This window comes from Schistocerca cancellata, chromosome 1, assembly GCF_023864275.1.
Source record: "Schistocerca cancellata isolate TAMUIC-IGC-003103 chromosome 1, iqSchCanc2.1, whole genome shotgun sequence".
Lineage (NCBI taxonomy): Eukaryota > Metazoa > Arthropoda > Insecta > Orthoptera > Acrididae > Schistocerca > Schistocerca cancellata.
In genome coordinates, this window is record NC_064626.1 from 645,311,110 (window position 1) to 645,332,750 (window position 21,641).

Sequence of the window (21,641 nt, forward strand, 5' to 3'; positions counted from 1 at the left end):
ACAGAGTATGGAATCAGTGGGTTCAGCAGGGTAATGCAGAACGCTGTGCTGGATCCCAATTGCCTCGTATCACTAGCAGTCGAGATGACAGGCATCTTATCTTCATGGCTGTAACGGATCGTGCAGCCACGTCTCGATCCCTGAGTCAACAGATGGGGATGTTTGCAAGACAACAACCATCTGCACGAACAGTTTGACGACATTTGCAGGAGAATGGGCTATCAGCTTGGAGACCATGGCTGCGGTTACCCTTTACGCTGCATCACAGACAGGAGCACCTGCGATGGTGTACGCAATGATGAACCTGGGTGCACGAATGTCAAAATGTCATTTTTTTGGATGAGTCCAGGTTCTGTTTACAGCATCATGATGGTCGCATCTCGGTGAACACACACTGGAAGCGTGTATTTGTCATCGTCATACTGGCATATCACCCGGCATGATAGTATGGGGTGCCATTGGTTACACATCTTGGTCACATCTTGTTCACATTGCACTTTGAACAGTGGACATTACATTTCAGATGTGTTACAACCCGTGGCTCTACCCTTCGTTCGATCCCTGCAAAACCCTACATTTCAGCAGGATAATATACAACCGCATGTTGCAGGTCCTGTATGGGCCTTTCTGGATATAGAAAATGTTCAACTGGTGTCCTGGCCAGCACATTCTCCAGATCTCTCACCAATTGAAAACGTCTGGTCAATGGTGACCGAGCAAATGGCTCGTCACAATATGCCAGTCACTACTCTTGATGAACTGTGGTATCGTGTTGAAATTATACACCGGCGTATCTGTACACGCCATCCAAGCTCTGCTTGACTCAATGCCCAGGCATATCCAGGCCTTTATTATTGCCAGACATGATTGTTCTGTGTACTGATTTCTCAGGATCTAATGAACCAAATTGCGTGAAAATATAATCACATGTCAGTTCTAGTATAATATATTTGCCCAATGAATACCTATTTATCATCTGCATTTTTTCTTGGTGAAGCAATTTTAATGGCCAGTAGTGTAAATATAGTTGTTACTGTCATTTGAAAGCTTAACTTTATTACTGAAATTGTGCTGCATAATTTAAGGAACAGTTTTGTAATTTTAAATGATCTCTGTCAGGGTGTATACTTACACTAGGAAAAACAATTCCTAGATTTTTCCCTGTTAAAAAAATACACTTTTTCCCCAGGTGAAAATACACCTTTTCTGTGTTAAGTGATAGCATGCATTTCCTCGGAACTGTAGAACTTATCAATCCTTCAAATTATTGAAGTTTTATACACCGGCGTACAACTTCCTGGCACTTTACAAAACGAACCAAGCAAAAAATTTACGCTGCATATTTTTATATTACAAAGGTATAAATTCAAATCCCCCCAAATATAGCACATTGGTTTCCAAAGCGTTGAAATTGAAACTGCGATGCCCTTTTGTAAGCCAATCATAGCTCAAGTCACGTGATCTTTCCAGCTGAGGACAGTAGATATTCAGAGCATAGGACATGTGATTTAGTCAGCAAATGGCAACATCATTAAAGCAGGGTGAACATATAAAGAGGAAAACTTAATGGTTTAATTTAATATACATAACGTAGCTACACAAGAAGCTAAGCTTTCACATATAACATTGGTCTCAAAGATTAATGAGCTACAAAAGAAGCTAAGATTTCACAAGTAATATTGGTCTTTCTTTACATGCGTTACACTTTAAGATGCACAGCTGTGCCAGTAAAACTTAAAATAATGACATAAATGCCTGGTCATCTGGGCTTGAAATTCTTTTAAGTGGCTGGCCCTTGAAGTGTTAATTTCTAAATGAGTCAAACACTCTGTGATTTAAGAAATTCATCACAAATTCTCACACGTAACATAATACATTTTGTGTAAAAGGAAAATTACTTGAAAGTAATGCTTTTCAAACCACCATCCCCAATATTTTCCCGAGACCTGTTAGAAATAGTTTCATTTCAGCAGTTGCCAAATAGCACCATAAAACAGGCACTACTGCGCATGTGCAGCTACAATGATGTAGGAAGATCATTTGTACATATAAAGCATTAAGAGCTCTTACATTATGTCATAAAAGAAGCAGGAAATCGGAGAATACTCCAAGAGCATCAGAATTTCGTAAGCCATACTAAAATGTATAAATTGGCTTGAAGTGCACATTCATATGTCCAGATTCAGAATGATGTAGGCACCATCCTGATATTAAGATTTTCGGTGTGGTTTTCTGGACATAAATTTCCTTGGAGTACTTGTATTGTACTGTCTTATGATTGGTTCTTTATTATGGAACTGAAATTCATCGAACAGCTGGAACTGACCAATGAAACACTTCATTTCAAATAAATGTAATGCCTCAGCAGGAAAGATTAATAAAAGCCAAATTCCTTTAGCATACCGACAAAAATAACTTCATTGTTCTAAACAGTGATTAATGCTCGACTGCCAAAAATGTGGAAATAAAATCAGAAAACAAACTAAAATTATAATTCAGCATTCCGTAATTATGTGACTGTATTTTAATTCACTTGATAGCTCCTGGCCACTGAAATCCACTTTGTTTTCATTTGATGTGGGAGCCGTAAATGAAGAGGATGCAGAAAATTACTAAATGTAAACAAGGGTCACGTGGAGACTACACCCCTTACGATGAATCATGTTATTATTTTTTTTCTTTCTTCATTCTTTTTATACATGGAAGCTAGACACACACACACACACACACACACACACACACACACACACACACACACACACACACCGCACATGACTACAGTATCAGGCATTTGAAACCACACTGGTGTGGTTTCAGTTGCCTGAGACTCTGAGACTGCAGTTGTGTGTGAGTTGCATTTGCTTTTGTGTGTGTGCGTGTGTGTGTGTGTGTGTGTGTGTGTGTGTGTGTTTGTGCTGGTGTGTGTGCGTGTGCCTATGTCTGTCTGTTGTTGATGAAGGCCTTCATGGTTGAGTTGCGTTTGCTTGAGTGTGTGTGTGTGTGTGTGTTCAAAAATAGTTCAAATGGCTCTGAGCACTATGGGACTTAACATCTCAGGTCATCAGTCCCCTAGAACTTGGAACTAATTAACCTAACCAACCTAAGGACATCACACACATCGATGCATGAGGCAGGATTCGAACCTGCAACTGTAGCGGTCGCGCAGTTCCAGACTGAAGCGCCTAGAACCGCTCGGCCACCAGCGGCCGGCTGTGTGTGTGTGTGTGTGTGTGTGTGTGTGTGTGTGTGTGTGTGTGTGTGTTGGCGCATGTGCATGTACATATGTCTATTGTTGACGAAGGCCTTAATGGCCGAAAGCTATAATTGTGAGAGTCGTCTTTTTGTTGTGACTATATGTGACTCAGCACTTCTGCTATATGGTGAGTGCCAACATTGCTTCTCATAATATTGGTATATTAAAAAGTGTTAAAGAAGTTATTAGGAAGGCCAATTTATTCATATATTTACATCAATCACACCAGTCTGTTCATCATTTAGCCCGCGCCAAGAATCCTACATCAACAGGTTCGAAGCAGAGAAGAGGAATTTGCGCAAGCAGTGGAGGGGCAATCCTGTATCAGCATTATCATAACAGTACTATGCACAATGGAACTAATGTGAAGAAGTACATAACTTAAATGATGAATATTGATCTTAAATGTATTGAAGGTCTGTTGATATTAGTACTAGTTAAAGCTCACCCAGGATATGTGTACCATCCAATTTCTTTCAATTAAACTTTGCAATTAATTTTTTGTAATTATTCAAGCAGCAATTATTAATCAGTTTCCATCATTTGCTCGCCCAGCTATATGCCACTAATCAATAGCAACCATGACAGGACAACACCAAGCGGAATATAAACAGGCCTTTCATTTGTTCAGATAAAAAAAAAAAAACTTTTTTTTAGATAAATGATTCATTTTATTGTCACAAGAAACTAATGAAACCTTTGTTGTATTTGTAACACATTCGTGAGATTGAGAATAAGAAAAGCATTGAAGGAACAAATTAAAATTAAATTCTGACTACAAACGAGATGTGCCAGGACACAATACTAGAATTATCACTGGATGATAAAACACGACAAGCAGTAATCAACCTTGAAACCTGGGCTAAATATAGGAAAGGAATTTACGACAAAAAGCTGAAATGTACAACACAATTTTATATAGGACAAAAGGTGTTACTTAGAACAGGTCCCAAATCCACAAAAATTGGAAAACTGAACCCTAAGTGGAAACTACTATACACCGGACCATACAAAATTACTAAAATCCCCTACCCAGGAGCATAGAGATTGGTAAACATGAACACGTGTAAAGACAAGGGCCTTTACCCACACAAAGACTTGAGAATGTTCATATACTGAAGAAGAACTGTATACCCTCTAAGTTGTATATATGTATAATAATATTAGATTTAGAATACTGGAAAATCACATTCCAGAATTTATGTTGTCAGTTGTTAAGGAAAATTTTGGTTTGTGCTTTTCTTATATGTCAAATGTGTAAACAAAAAGATGAGTGGACGTAACAGGGAAGAATTTTACTTTCAAGTGTCTAGACATGATGATACTCTAAATACAATCTTTTGCCTCATGCGTGGCCCAGTTGTAAACAAATAAATGAACGTGTGAAATGCACAGTAGCACACAATGCAATGCACAACTCACCGTGACATAAGTGGTATCAGAGCGATGCAACACAAGGGCATTGGGGAGCAAGCTATTCAACAAATCACAAGCATGTGCACACCAGCTGGGAGTGTTGGAGCACCCAAAGCAAACAAACCCTATGAGCTACAGCCTGCAGTAGCATTTGTAAAGCCTATTGCATAAAGAGGAAAATAGAGAATTAAGGGAAAGTCTACACTACAACTGCAACTATCTACACAATACACACAGACAAAGATAAGCTAAGGGATTATATACATGGAAAGGGATCTTAAACTATGAGATGTTTACTTAAGTTACACTAGTATATACATTATATCTATATACAGTAAACTCCCGTATATCCAAATCATGTTTGTTCAAAATCCGCTTTATCCAAATAAATTTTTCCAATTTTTGCAGCTCACACTGGCACTGTCTGACGCATCGTGCAGCTACGCTTTTGGCTAGCTAGTCTAGCACTTGACAATTTTCAACTTATCTGCGACAATGAGAGTGCAGCGCCAAACACTTTCCACCTGTTGTCGGTACATCAGATGAAGCTGAGCATTTACCAATGTAACAGTGAACATAGAAGGCACAGTTGTGTTGCAACATGGACTTGGGTAGGGCAGGGGAGTGGGGAGAGATGTATTGAATTTTTTTAATTCAATGGGTGCCACAGCCAGCGTGCAAAAGTCAAAAGCTTTGTCTACTGCATCTCGAGTGTTGTCAAGTCATTCATCTGTGTGTTTTGAATTTAACATTTTGTACTCGCACTACATGCTTTAAAACGTGCACAGATAAAAGTAGCCAAAACCATAAAAGAATCAATTGAGTGTCGGTAAAAAAACACTGAACGAGACTACTGGCTTTGCACTTTGCAGAGAACTGATGCTAGTGAGCCACCTGCAAAAGTTGCTGAGGATTTGAACATCAGTAGGAATACATTTGCTGACTGGAAGACAAATCGATCACAAACTGAAAAATTTTGTTCCATCCAAGTGTCAGGCAGTGCAGTGAAATCTCGAAGGGGGAAAAAAAAGAGAGAGAGAAAAGGTGTACGTCCTCAGTTAGGAGAGGCATTATTTTTGTGGCACGATCAAATAAGAGCCAAATGTGTGCCAGTTTCAGGTCCTCTACTTCATCCAAAAGTGATGACTTTTTACAAGCTGATAGAAGGAAAGGAGCAAGAATTGCTTGGAAGTGATGGCTGGCTGAATCGGTTCAAGAAGTGGCATAGCATTCGTGAAATTGCCATCACTAGTGAATCGTTATCTGGAGATGAAGCAGCTATTGCTGAGTTTAAAAAGAAACTGCACACAATCATCAACAAAGGAGGTTATACTGGCGATCAACTTTAAACTGTGATGAAACCAGATTGAATTACAGAATGTTGCCAACAAAAACCCTTGCCTCTAAACAAAAAAAAAATTGCAGACAGATATAAAAAAGCAAAGAAGAGTTACTGTTCTTGCACGCAGTAATGCCACTGGCAGTCATAAACTGCGCCTTACTTTAATTGGCAAATCCAAAAAACCAACAGCATTTAGATGGCAACCAGCTGATAAACCTTTGCCATTGTGGGACACGAATCAGTCTAAGGCATGGATGAACGGTGCCATCTTCAAAGAGTGGTTCCATGCAGAATTTGTTCCAGCTGTAGAAAAATATATGGAAGAAAATAGACTTCCTCGAAAAGGGCTACTTCTTGTGGACAACACTTTTCCTAACCCAGATGATCTACAAGATGGGGATATCAAAGTCATGTCTCTCCAACCAAACATCATGTCTCTATGTAAAACAATGGAACAAGGTGTCCTTGATGCGATGAAAAAACATTACAGATGCAAGCTGCTGGAATATTTAATCAGTGCAATTGATGCTGAAGATTTTGTGCAAGCTCTTAAAAAATCGATGTTTTGCCATTCAATGAATTGCTGACACTTGGAATCTAATTCCTCCAATTTCTCCCAAGAGGTCTTGGTAAAAACTACCTGCCAGGGTAGCCAAGAGTGCTAACGTGCTGCTTCCTGGACTCAAGTAAGCGCACCAGCCCCAGTAGGAATCTGCCCGGCAGATTAACGATGAGGGCCACTATGTGGATTTTAGGTGATTTTCCGCATCCTGCTATGTGAATACCGGGCTGGTCCCCACGTTCTGACTCAGTTACATGACTCACAGACATTTGAAAACATTCACACTATTACATGGCTTACACTAAATGCAGACAGCTGGAGTACAGTAATTCTGACCTGGGGGTTTCTGGGAGGCAGCAGGAAGGGCATCCGGCCATCCTCTGCAACTAACACTGCCAAATCCATTGAACACATGTGACCACACACAGAAGTGGGACAAAGGCCGACAGGAAAACAAGCAAGGTCTTGGTAAAAACTCTTAGATCATAAGGCAACTCATCAGTGGTGGGAAGAAGGAGGCAACAAGGAAACTCAAGCTGGCTTGCTAGAAATAGATGAAAATGATGTAATTTTGGTAAATTTACTGGAGAACCTACCATGCTGTGAAGATGCAAACTTTGAAGACATTGAAGAGTGAATGGAAAATGAGTTTTTTTATTTGATGAGGAAGAAATTGTCCAAATTGTGACCAATCAAAAAGTTTCAGAAGAATATGCCTCTGATGACGAAGCAGAGTGAAATATTTCTCACACAGTCGGTTACGAAATGATCCAACCTGCCCTGGAGTACATCAGCCAACAGGAGGAGGTGTCTTATCCCAAAACCATTTGTTCTCAATGTTGGAGATATATTCAAACAATGAAAGTTTCTTAAGCCCATAAACAAATAACTATTACAGACTTTTTTGACCAAAAAATAAATTCTAATGAAGCATCCTACAACTTCAAAACCTTTTTGTTTTTTTACTTTAAAGTTCCTCTGGACGAGCTTTTTGTTCCTTTCAGTAATCTCTAGATTCGTTTTATAATTTTGTACAGTGGTTTATTTTTTATTCAAAAGAGTAAGTAATGAAACTAAAACTCCCTTTTTTCCTTCTGGCAAATAAGGCAGACTTTTTCTGTAAAAATGCAAAATAAACGAGCTTTATTATTCAGCATTTAAAAACTTTGCATTTTCAATCATGGTTTTGAAGTCTTTTAACATGTCAACACAATTTTTTGAGTCAAAAACATGCAGGCTTATTGACAACCATATCAATAACATTCTACATAGCCTATGCACATTTTACAATCATATTTTGAATTACTGATGAAATTCAGGGTGTTTCACGCGTGGAAACAGGGGGATGTCAGTTTATCCAAAATTTTTATTATCTGAACTGGTCACAGTCACGATCATTTCGGATGAATGGGCGTTTACTGTCTGTACAATATTTACAAATTTAAGTATTGAAAGTGCATTCACTAATTATATTTCATTGACCAGAAAAGTCTTGCTGCAGGTAAACAAGCAAGTACAGTATAAGTGGCAAACTGAATAAGAGATCATACCACCCCTATAATACAATTTATCTTTCAGATTTATAAGGCAAGTAGAGATGCACACATGACATTAAATAAGTTTTGTGATAGCTTGACTGCACACTGAAGTGAATGACTACATGGTTGAATATATGAAAAAGGTATTAGTAGCCATCGAGCCACTCTACACTAATCTACGAAGACTTCGTTTTAAGTTAGTATTAGATTTACATCAATTATACCTGTCTGTTCACCATTTTGTCTGCACCGAGAATCCTGCATTACGAGGTCTGAAATGGACAAGAGGAATTTGCGCAAGCAGGAGAGGTGCAATCCTGTATCAGCATCATCATAATCAGCCCAGCGCACAATGGAACTAACGTGAAGAAGCATGTAACTTAAACAATGAGTACCGATCTTTAATGTATTGACACTGAAGGTCTGTTGGTATTAGTATCAGTTAAAGTTCACCCAGGATATGCATACCTTCCAATTTCTTTCAATTATTCTTTCCAATTAATTTTTTTAATTATTCAAGCAGCAATTATTAATCAGTTTCCATTATTTGCTCATCCATCTATATGCCACTATTCACCCTCCCCACAATATTTCAGACTGCTCTGCACATGTGCAAATCTGGCAGGTTGGGCGGGCCAGAAAATTTTTTCTAGTTAGCATCTAGCTGCTTGCTGCTACTGCTCATGCAGCAAACAGCCAAACTTGAAATAGCCAGAAGTGGGAGAAGGTGCTGTTCATAGGTGACTCAACCATGAGCGTGTCTGAGCCCACTGGCAACTGCTCAAACGAACCAAATGTAAACAGTTGTGATGTCATGTCAGAAACAGTTTCTTGTTACAAAATATTGCATAGTCTTCATCCTAATGCCTTTGACACATTTTGCTGTTGGCAGATGCTTGTTTGTGCACGGTGTTTTGTTGTTGTAAAAGTCGCATTTCCTTTGCAACTGAAGTTTTATTTATCCCACGCCCCCCTCTTGTCTATGTTTTATTGCTGCAGCATTATTCTGCAGTAGTGGGATACAGTAATATACTTTGTCAGGGTACCAGTTGTTACCAGGCAAGATAATAAAAATATAAAAATTTAACTGAAAACTAAAACAAAGAAAAATTCCTGGAATTCCAAAAAGTCCCTGGTTTTCTCCCAGATGAAAAAAAATCCTGGGTTCTCCCCAGATATTCTGGTTGTCCCAGGGTGTGTACACCTTGTCTATGTCATTTTTATACAAGCAGGACAATAAAAAACATTTAACTGTGCTCTCACCTGTGCCATCTCTGTCTAGATTGGGATTTTTTTCTGTATAAATGTGCAAGCTCAAATGTTGTTATAAATTCAGTAATGAAACATCCAGAGCAGAATACATATAATGAAATGATATATATATATATATATATATATATATATATATATATATATATATATATATATATATATATATATATATATATATAAAGAAAGATGATGAGACTTACCAAACAAAAGCGCTGGCAGGTCGATAGACACACAAACAAACACAAACATACACTACTGCAGAATAATGCTGCAGCAATAAAACATAGACAAGAGGGGGGCGTGGGATAAATAAAACTTCAGTTGCAAAGGAAATGCGACTTTTACAACAACAAAACACCGTGCACAAACAAGCATCTGCCAACAGCAAAATGTGTCAAAGGCATTAGGATGAAGACTATGTTTGTGTATGTTTGTGTTTGTTTGTGTGTCTATCGACCTGCCAGCGCTTTTGTTCGGTAAGTCTCATCATCTTTCTTTTTAAATATATTTTTCCCACGTGGAATTTTTCCCTATATATATATATATATATATATATATATATATAAACAAAGATGATGTGACTTACCAAATGAAAGTGCTGGCAGGTCGACAGACACACAAACGAACACAAACACACACACAAAATTCAAGCTTTCGCAACAAACTGTTGCCTCATCAGGAAAGAGGGAAGGAGAGGGAAAGTCGAAAGGATGTGGGTTTTAAGGGAGAGGGTAAGGAGTCATTCCAGTCCCGGGAGCGGAAAGACTTACCTTAGGGGGAAAAAAGGACGGGTACACACTCGCACACACACACACACACATATCCATCCATGTCTGCTTGTGTCTGTATATGTGTGGATGGATATGTGTGTGTGTGCGAGTGTATACCCATCCTTATTTCCCCCTAAGGTAAGTCTTTCCGCTCCCGGGACTGGAATGACTCCTTACCCTCTCCCTTAAAACCCACATCCTTTCGTCTTTCCCTCTCCTTCCCTCTTTCCTGATGAGGCAACAGTTTGTTGCGAAAGCTTGAATTTTGTGTGTATGTTTGTGTTCGTTTGTGTGTCTGTCGACCTGCCAGCACTTTCATTTGGTAAGTCACATCATCTTTGTTTTTAGGTATATATATATATATATATATATATATATATATATATATATATATATATATATATATATATATAATGTGTACAGGAGACACCACCTTAACAAAGCACTGTCAGTGTTGATGAGGAGGTCTGCATCCTCTGGATCTGGAGGGCTATGCCGGCAGTGGTTTCGCGACCAGAAGGGTCACCCAAGCCAGACAGGCCGAAGGGTAGGAGCCAGACAAAATGTGTTCCACAGCGGCCTATCTGTCCACATTTTCCTATCATCATCCTGTCCCTTCCTTGCCCTTTTTCCTACCATCCCTTGTCATAAGTAAAGAGAGGGGTGGACAGAGCTCCTTAGCCATAGTGAAGGCAACCTGTCTAAGGGTGAGAACCCCAAATAATAAGCCTCTCAAGCTAACAACTTGGGTAGTATCTTGGACAGTGGCTCACCATTGTCCCATGAAGAATAATCTTCAACTGGGCAGGTAGGAAAATTTTGCTGAATGCACTGCCCCAGGTGGTAACCAATCCACTGTCACCCAAGGTGATGTTGGTAGACCTTCAGATTCTGGGGAGTCCACATCAACATGCTTTGAGGATGAGTCAGAGCATCCTGAAATCACTGCATATAAACTCAGATCAAGATGGTAAAGCTTCTTCACAATTCACTGCTCAAAGTGGGTAAATTGAAACATCTGACTGATTCACTAACACAACACAGTACTGACAGCAGTACAGGAAACCAAATTCATGGATGATAGTGCCTTCAAGTCCCAAGGGTACAGAACCTCAAAGAAAAAGTGGGTCAGCAGGTAATGAACAACGTACCCCACTTAGGTACAGGATTTATAATCAGTCACAAGATACTGGATTCGGTGATTGACTTCACCTTCCAAAGCAATCATGTATCCATCCTCTCCCTCAAATGCACTAACAAGGGCTACAACATAGTCAACATACATGTCCAAACCAACCAGGACAACAGACATAATCCAGACAGAACTGACAAATTCTGGGAAGATTAGAAGATATTCTCTCTAATGTTCCAGAGATACACACCATCATACTGCTTGGTGACTTCAATGCCCAACTGGGAAGAGAGAAAAAGTATAGAAATATAGTGGGCAACTATTTGGGATATATGAGAACCAACCACAATGGGTGGATCTGTGTAGGACTTTTGGGTTGGTCATGAAACACCTGCCTAGGAAGCAGAAAACTTTGATGTCACTTAACACCAACTTGGGTAAATTTCAGATAGATTATGTGGCCATTTCAAGAAAATCTCAAAAGGAAATACGAAACCTGAAGGTATTAAGAAGTGCCAATCTGGACTCAGACCATATCTCTCAAAGATCAAAATAAGACTCCAGCCTAGAAACACTATGGCACAAACAACTTCCAGGATGGTGAGATTTGGCGTAGAGCAACTAAAGAACAGACAAGAAGTAAGCCAGAGACTGAAAAGTATAGATTTCAACAGCTGGGACCAACTGAAGGATACTATTGTGCAGACGGCCAACAAACTCACCCCCCTCATGAGAAGAAGGAAGCATCCATGGTGGAATGAAGACTGTGACAATGCAATAGCCCAACGACAGACACTCTGGGGGAAGTGTAATTGTAAGAAAACCAAGAAAAAATTGAGAGAACTTTTTGGAACAAAGAAGGCTTACAGCTAAGATAATTCGAGGAACAAAATGGACCTTCTCACAAAACCATCTAGCCCAAATCAAAGAGATCTTCACTAAGAATAACTCCAGAGATTTCTACAGAAGCTTCAGGCAGACACTCAGAAAATACAATCTGCCAAGTCTCTACTTCAGAGACTCGCAAGGCAAACTGGTTTTTAACGACAAGGACAACTGCCACCTCTTAGCTCAGTACTTTAAAAATCTACTCAACTGTGATCCACCCAGCAGAGAGACTGACTACAAACAAACTGCACCAAACCTGTATTCAATGCCTCCTTCAGTGGAAAAAGTTGGACAAATCATTCAATTTCTAAAGAATAATAAGGCAGCTGAAGGGGCCTCTGTTGTTGCTCACCGAGATCATCCAGGGCATCTGCAAAACAGTGAAATTACAATCTGATTGAAATATGGCTCTGATTCATCCGCTTCACAAAAAGGGAGATTTTACTGATCTGAAGAACTACTGTGAAATTTCCCTTGTCCCAGTAACATACAGGATTCCCCCCAAGACATTACTGACAAGAGCAGAAGATCTACTGGATAGTTATCTGGGAGAATATCAGGGAGGCTTTAGGGGGGCCTGATCCTGTGCTGAACAGATCCTCAACCTTAAAACTGTACTAACACATAGCCTGGTTAGTTGTGTGGTCTAATGCATGGCCTTCCGGAATGGAAGGAGTGCCTGGTCCCTGGCATGAATCTGCCCGGCGGACTTGTGTCAGGTCCGGTGAGCCAGCCAGTCTGTGGATGGTTTTCAGGCAGTTTTCCATCTGCCTCAGCAAATGTGGGCTGGTTCCCCTTATTGTGCCTCAGCTACACTATGTCGCCGATTACTGCACAAACAAGTTCTCCACGTACATGTACACCATCATTACTCTACCATGCAAACATAGGGGTTACACTCATCTGATGTGAGACATTCCCTGGAGGGTCCACCAGGAGCTGAACCACACAATAACCCTGAAAGAGTGGTTCAATGTGAGGCAGCAGAGGAGTGAAGTGTACTGTGCTAGTCATTGTGGGGTTGTGGACCATTATGGCTGTGGCAGGGATGGAGCCTCTCCATCATTCTAGGCCCCCAGTTAACACACACACAAATACTCCAAGATGAGAAACCGCAAGGTGGCCTTCACCTCTGTTGATTTCAGGAATACCTATGACTCCATTGATAGAGAAACACTTAAAAATGTACTCTAGAAACTAGGAGAAGACAATAAAATGCACAGATTCATTCTAGAAACCTTGACTCAAATTTACAGGTGAGATCTCAGAAAGCTTCATGGTAAAAACTGGAGTGAGACAAGGGGATGGACCCTTCCCACTTCTCTTCAAACTGTGTCCTTGACAACGTGGGAGAGAATGGCACAAGGGACTGACCAAGTTGGGTTTTTAGAGTGGTGTCTACCTGGGCCATAAGAACGAAGGACTGACTATAGATAGCATGGCTTTTGCAGATGACATGGCACTGACTGATGATTCTCTTCAAATGGCAACAATGCAGGTAAGCTGCCTCAGAAAACAGGCAGCCAAACTGGGTCTTCAAGTGTCGCTGGAGAAAATTGAGCTCTTCACCAAGATCAAAGAAGCTAATAGAGAGATGTTACTACACCAGGGAAACATCAAAAGGACTGAGAACTTTGAGTATCTCAGCGAATGAATTGAACCAAACTTATGAGAAAAAAACTTCATTATCCATGAGAGTCATCAAGTTGGAATACACATCAGTCATATGACCAGAAACCCTGTATGCCATGGAATGTCTTTCCACGAACCAGAGAGGTCTGATGGAGAAACTGGAAGTCAGAGAGAGGAGAATCCTCAGGAAGATCCTAGGCCCAGTAGGAGAACATGGGGAATTCAGAAGGTGACATATCTCAGAGCTCTACAAACATCGAGAGGATCTCTGACTGTGCAAGAAAAAGAAGGGTAGCTTTCTATAGCAATGTTGCAAGAGCGCCTCCAACAGATTGAACAACCATCTGGACACCTTCTGGCAAAACAAGAAGGTTCACACCACTTGGCTGACAGAAACTGAAAATGACATTAAAGAACTGAGAATAACTGATCTCCAGAACAGAAAGAGTCTGTGAGACGTATCCTGAAGGAAGTCTGAGGATTTTAGGAAAAGCCTCGAACGAAAGGTACACCCTGGACAGAAGAAAGGGAGGAGTTACATCGGCAGAGGATGTGGCAGTAATGGGCAAAGATCAAAGCAACACATTTGAACAAGCATGTTACAAATTAGGCTTGTTTGAAACAAGAAGAAATGAGTAAAAGTAAAAACTGTGTAACTGAGTCACTGAATGTAAACTGGCATTTAAAGAAGTCAAAAAAACATTTCTAAGCCACACATTTCTGTAGTCAGTGCTAAGAGTGACACCAGGGCACAGTGGAGTGACTGAAAATGATTGATTTGCAGTGATAAAACATGCTATACCCTGTGGAAATCTGACAGGAAGATTTGTGTTTGGTGAATGTCTGTCAGACATTACCTGTCATTATATGTGGTACCAACAGTGAAGTACAGAGGGGGTGGTGTTACACTGTGGGATATTTCTCAAGGTTAGGTTGTGCTACCCTTGTTGCATCCAAGAAAATGCAGAAGGATATGAACACATTTTACAGCACTGTGTACTGCACACAATAGAGTAACAGTTTGGAGATGATGAATGTTTGTATCAGCATGACAAGCAGCATCTGTGAGGCAATAGTTCGTGGACAGTAACATTTTTGAAATGAATAAAAGTGATTTATTTAATGGCAGAATGGTATTAGTTGAAACAAAACTTTACCTGTACAGTATTTATTATGGATCTGATGAGAATGAGCAATAAACTGTTTGTCTAGTAACAATATTCATAGTGCAATGCCAACATAATCCCTTGCACTAGCCAAACTTTAGTTGCAGGAAAATGTAGCTTAATGTGTGTGTGTGTGTGTGTGTGTGTGTGTGTGTGTGTGTGTGTGTGTGTGAGCATAGGCTCACTCATATTCTTGCATACTATGTACCTGTTACTGGTTGTAAGGAAGGACATTGCCTGCAAACATAGCTAAAAGGTCAGTCTTGTTTATCTACATCTCTTCCACATAATATCTTAAATATACAATGCATATTAATTTTCCTAAATTTGAATATGGAATCTTTAAGAAAATTTGAAATTTGATGTGTTTCAAAAATGAAAAGTAAGCATCTAATAAATGCCACTGTAAATAATCTACACAATTTGGAACAGAACAAAGTTTGCTATTTTTGAGTTCATGGAGCACACCTGCAAAGCCACCACCACCACCTCCAGCACGACAGCCACTGCCACCTCCTCCAAAACCACCTGATCCTTCATTAATATAAACATGAGAACATCCACGACCACCACGGCCACCGTGGATCAATGACCTTCCAGTGAAGGGGTTTCCTGTATCTGTGTGATTTCTCCAGCCACCACCAGCACCTGAAGAAAAAAGATTTTATGCAGTATTATGTGCTGAATGATATGCAGTTGAGCACATAAGCAATTATTTGGTCAGTTCTATAAGCAACTAACTCTGCAAACAGACAAGCATTTTTTATTGATGTATAGCATGTCATAATTACTAAATTAGTGAAAATGTTTGTGACTATAATATGTAGAGAGAAGTAGCCTATATGTACATCGGCTGCCATACTAGTCAAACCACAATGAAGTGTGTAACAGAAGGTACTTCCCATTGTACCAGTTATTAGGTCATTTTACTGTTCCATTCACATATAGAGTATGTGGAGAATGTTTATGAGCTTCTGTGTGCACTGAAATTAATATAAGCTTGTCCTTATGATGACTACACAGGGGGTTGTGGTATATTCCTAGATTCATTATTTAAAGCAGGTTCTTGAAACTTTGTTAGCAGGTTTTCGTTGGACAGTTTTCATCTATCTTCAGGTGTTCACCAATTCACTTTCTTCAGAATCTCTGTGATATTCTCTCATGGGTAAAAAAATAGCCATTTGTGCTGCCCTTCTGTGCTTATCAATATTCTATGATGCGTCACACAAAAGATTTGTAAGCAACCTCCTTAGTAAACTGATTGCATTTCCCCAGTAACCAAAGTTGCCTGCCTGCTTTACCTTTGTCCTATGTGATCGTTCCATGTTATGTCCCTACCCAGTTATTTGTACGAGCTGATTGACCCCAACTGTGACTCACTGGTACTGTAGTCATATGATACCACATTTTTTCATTTTGTGGAAGTGAACAATTTTGCATTTCTGAATACTTAAAGCAAGATAGTATCATCATTTCATCACTTTGAAATCTTATCAAGATCTGAATGACTGTGCAGCTTTTTTCAGACGGTACTTCATTGGAGTTAAATGCATCTTCTGCGAAATGTCTGAGGTTACCATTAGTATTGTTTGCAAGGTCATCAACAGACAACTTGAGAAGTAAGGATCACACCAAACTTCCCTGGAGTACACTCAAAGTTACTTTTCCTTGTGTCAATCACCCTCTATCCAAAATTACACGATGCATCCTCCTTCCCAAGAATGCTCAGTCAAGTCACAAATTTTAATTGATATCTCATGCATCCATGCTTTTGATATGCAACATAAGTTGGGACTGAGTCAAATGCTTTTTGGAAATCAAAAAATATTGCATCTACCTGACTGCCTTGACCCATGATTTTCAGGATATTATGTGAAAAGAGTGCAAGCTGAATTTCACATGACTGATGTTTCCAGAATACATGCTGGTTGGCATGGAGGAGGTCATTCTGTTTGGGATATCTCATTACATTTGAGCTCAGAATATATTGGAAGATTCTACAACAAATGGGTGTCACAGTACTGAACAGAAGTTTTGTGGATCACTTCTTATACCCTTCTTGTGGACAGGTGTGACCTGTGCCTTCTTGCAACTGATGGGCAGTGTTCTCTATTCGAGGGACATACAGTAGATTATGATTAAAAGAGTGACTAATCAGCCATAAAATTGGTATAGAATCTGATAGGGATCCCACTGGGCCCTGGAGTGTTGTTCAATATTAACAATTTCAACTGTTTTTAAACTCCACTGATGTTATTTACATATTTTATGCCCACATTGGAGCACTTTATTCAATCCATATACATTTAAGTCTTAATACTAGGTGTGGATTTGGCTTTCCTCTTCTGCTCCCAAAACTTCTTCATCCTTTCTGACATGGCTGCCCTTTCTTCCTCTGTTATGGTGTATTTTTTGCATGCAAATGTCTTTAGTTTAAATCTCATGTCACTGTGTATCAGGATCTTCTTTTCTTCTCTGCCTTCAATTTGTTGCATTGTCAAGCTTAACTCATCTAAATCACCTTGGACTTCTTTGAACCAGTTGTTCTTGGTCTTACTTCCAAAAGCAGGTGAACAGTTGTTTCAGTAGCCTGGTTCCTGGTAGTCTGGAAATGTGGCGGAAAAAAGGAACCCTCCTTTTCCACATTGTATCAATTATTGACTCAGTTTCTTGATATACAACTTCGTTAGGTAATAGTCACCACTGTCCCTCTACTTGGTATTTTTTTTGTTTATAATTGTTCTAAGGATTCTTCTGTCTGCCTTCTGTAGTTTGTCTGTGGTTGATTTGGTGTTCATCTTCAACAGTGTTTCACTAGCATAGGTTGCTTCAGGTTTAATAGCAGAGTGGTAGTGTCTTGAGTTTTGCATTTATCGAGAGACATTTCTTCTTGTATGTTGGCCAGGTGATGTGTGGCACTTGTTTCAGTTTAGTTGTTCTGCTTTCTACTGACATTTTCTCATTTTAATTCAGACTTATAACCTCCCCAAGATATTTGAATTTAATTACAATTTTAATTTGTTTGTTATCATTCACTGTAATGGCTGGAGCTTCAACCTTGAAGGATGGCATCATTTCTGTCTTTTCAAACGAGATCCAAAGTCCAACTTTTGCTGCTATTTTTTCAAGTTCTTCAATTTAGTGTTTAGCCTCTTCCACACTATTTGCAAGCAGCGCTAGATCATCAGCAAAGGCCAGGCAATTGAGTTTGATATTTCTGCCAATCTTGATGTTTGGTTGACATTTCTTATTCCACTCAGGTGGGACTTTCTCCAGTGCGCAGTTAAATAGTAGTGGTGAGAGGCCATCCCCCTGTCGAAGTCCTGTCCGGATTTCAAATGATTCAGATAGTTTCCCCCTGACTTTAACTTTTGATTTAGTATTCTTAAGGGTGAGTCCAATAAGACTAATGAGTTTCAGTTGCAATCCAAATTCAGCGAGGATTTTAAGTAATGACTCACGATGGATACTGTCATATGCTTTCTTGAAGTCAACAAAAGTGGTGGCCAACCTCTTGTTTCTCACTCTTTGATGTTTCATGATCCACTTAAGGCTGATAATTTGATCTGAACAGCTTCTTCCCGGACAGAATGCTCCTTGATATTCTTCAAATTCTTGGTCGAGTTGTTCCTGAGTTCTTGTAAGATAATTCTAGACAAGATCTTATATGTGACATCAAGCAGGCTGGAAAACTCCACTGATACTAATATCTATTTCACTTATGTAGCAAGTATTATGTTCAAGCAATACTCTGCATTTACTTTTGCAAAGGAATGTTTGAAAACGGGGTTCAGCATTTCTACTTTTGTTTTGTTGCCACCAATCTTAGTTCCAGTTTCCTCCATGAGTGTGAGAACACTAACTTTTGAGCCACTAACAGACTGTACCTATGACCAGAATTTCTTTGGGTTATGCAAGATATCCTTCAAAAACATTCTGCCACGATAGTTGTTGAAGGCTCCAGCCAAATGCTTTTCATTCAGCATCGCCCTATCTAAAGCTTCATGCTTTGTTTTAAACCTATTATGCAGTAATCTCTGCTTCTTCAGAAGTTTCCTTAAAGTGACTGTGTATCACGAACAGTCCCTCACATCATGAACTGTTTGACTAAGTACATATTTATCAAGTGCATGGTCAACTGTTCTTCTAAACTGACCACAGTTCTTCTACATGCTCCTCTTCAGCTCTAAATGTTTCGAATTCCTTATTGTTATGTGACACTACTACCTCTTTACCTTGTTTGTTGAACACATGTTTTTTTACTTGTTTTAGTTGTTCTTCATACTCTCATAATCACTGTTGCTACAAATGCGTCATGGTCACAGATATCAGTTTCCATGTGGAAATCTTGTTTTAGTTGCTCTTCATACTCTGGTGATCACTGTTGCCACAATTGCCTCATGGTCACTGATATCACCTTCCATGTGGAAATCTTCAGAGATCAGGTTTATTAGTTGTGTACGAAGCATATTTGTAATCATAAAAGCAAGCAACTAAGCATTTGTTATAATTAGTCATAGCGTGAATATAACCCACACAAGTAACGCTAGCAGAGTGATGGTAAGTGACCATTTTTTGAGCTAAGTAATATTTTAAATTGTATATTAACAGAGTCTAAAATATATTTATTCAACTATCCAGTAATGCAGTGGCATTACATAACAAAAACAAAATTTTTCATTGAATAACAATGGAGTATCAAATTTAGAATGAAAAAACTGCTAGTCAAGTGACAGACTTTTTAATTGTATGTCCTGTTAGAGGGAACAGCTCAATCCATGTGAACTAGATACTTATTTGCAAGAGAAGATGAAAACATTTTGTACATTATCTGATGCTCAATCACAAGAAGTAAACATAAGATAGTGGAAAATTCAGTAAAATACCACTGATGTCATGACATTTAGAGACAACTTATAATTACAGGTAAAATGGGTTACTAAGTTTTAATAAGTTCAGAAAAAGCAATTGCAAAGCATTATTCAGATGAAAAATATAATTAGATATCAAAGCAAAGGGAATCTACAGTTTAGAATGTCTGCCTGCTAAATACCACCAAATGGAGACATCTACACTAAAGCTGGCAAATTCATTAATTTACAAAGTCTTTAACTTGCCTACTCTGGCGAAAAAAAAATGATTTTTTGAAAAATTTTTGAAGAGTGATGCAGATCCTCATCTCAGGCAAGTGTGGCAGAGAAGAGCAATAGAAAATTTAACAATGATACAGCAGCTACATATGAGAATTTAAAAGCTGTGGAGCTAGAAGGCTAAATAAGGAGTTGACAAAAAGTCATAGTATGGAGACATAATGAATAAGAAAACTGGATGAAATGAAGATGGGTAGGAACAGACAAGTGGAAGGGAGAGCTAAAAACAAGAGAGAGGAGGAATAAAACTATATGAAAGATAATACAGCAATATAGAATAAGAGAGAGAGAGAGAGAGAGAGGAAAAGTGAAATAAGTGGAAAGACAAATGTAACTATAAGAAAAGATAAGAGCTCACGATAAAGTTTCAGGGGATGTACAGAATGGATTTGACTCTAAGAAGTGGAATACAGGTGAACAACAGAAAGACCTAGCACATACTGGAGCTATAAAGCAACTACATTCTGTGGAGTAAGTGAACTGCAAAGTCAGAAGAGGGCAGGGCATACAACCCAAAATAGTAATGTACCCCATAAAACACTGTTGTGTTCAAACCAAGCTTCATGTTGAGAATACCTAACTTTATATCTTCACTTGATAGACTGATCAGTATCATCATTATCCTATACCCTCACCTCATGACATAAGTAAGCTTTAATGACCTCAGCTATAAAGAAGGATAAGAAGAAGCAATTTTTTTTAGATGTCAAATAAGCCTGTTACTGTGTGTGTGTGTGTGTCAAGACAGATAGAAACTCATGACAACATTTCTCTCTATGAAGTGCTCTTAAAACACCAGGGAAATATAAATTATGAGTTTAATGATGTTATGAAAATAATAAGTACATACCAGCAGTTGTAGTGTTGTGTTCTTTTCCAGAGAATGCTTTCCTGCTCAAATTAATGCCATGTCCATGCTGTCTGCCTTGAGTGCCAGAAGACTCTCGTCCAAGACCACCACCACCAGCTGCTATCAGTACTGGCCTTCCTTCAGTACCATTCCTAAGCTGAAATTACATAATACTGGTCATGCACACAATTAATATTTTAATTATTCATTTTCTGTTCAGGAGCACATTTATGAGATTAGTCATACGTGTAAAATAATTTAATAGGATAGATGAAAAATCTGCTCAACCAGTGGCGGCAGAACACACACGTAAAAGACAGTTGTAACTGGCAATCTTTCAGAGCCACTGGCTCCTTCTTCAGGCAGAAGGGTTGACAGGAAAGGAAGAGGGGTGAAGGAAAAAGACAGGAGAGGTCCAAGAAAAGGGGTAGATTTTGGGAAAGTCACCCAGAACTGCGGGCCAGGGGAGACTTAGTGTACAGGATGAGAAGGAAAGACTGATTGTTGGGGACGAGATTTGAAAACCTGAGTGTTTAAAGGTGGAAGACAGGAGAACATGCAACAGAGATTACTGCTTAAACATCATGCCTGAGTTAATAAGAGTGAAAAGCTAAGTGCAATGTATGTAGCAAAAGTGGGAAGGGGCTGTGAAAAATAGACGGGAAAGACA

At 39.2% G+C, this 21,641-nt stretch overlaps 1 protein-coding gene across 3 annotated transcripts in view; it reads right to left on the reverse strand.

Annotated features, from left to right (window-relative positions):
- LOC126183396 (leukocyte tyrosine kinase receptor) overlaps positions 1 to 21,641 on the reverse strand; it is a 974,779-nt gene that overhangs the window by 276,030 nt on the left and 677,108 nt on the right. For all 3 annotated transcript variants that reach the window (XM_049925358.1, XM_049925343.1, XM_049925351.1), the window contains exons 14-15: positions 20,972 to 21,128; positions 15,440 to 15,619 (exon numbers count right to left, since the gene is read on the reverse strand). In XM_049925358.1, coding sequence (XP_049781315.1) covers positions 15,440 to 15,619; positions 20,972 to 21,128 — 337 coding nt within the window. The remainder of the gene's footprint in view (positions 1 to 15,439; positions 15,620 to 20,971; positions 21,129 to 21,641) is intronic.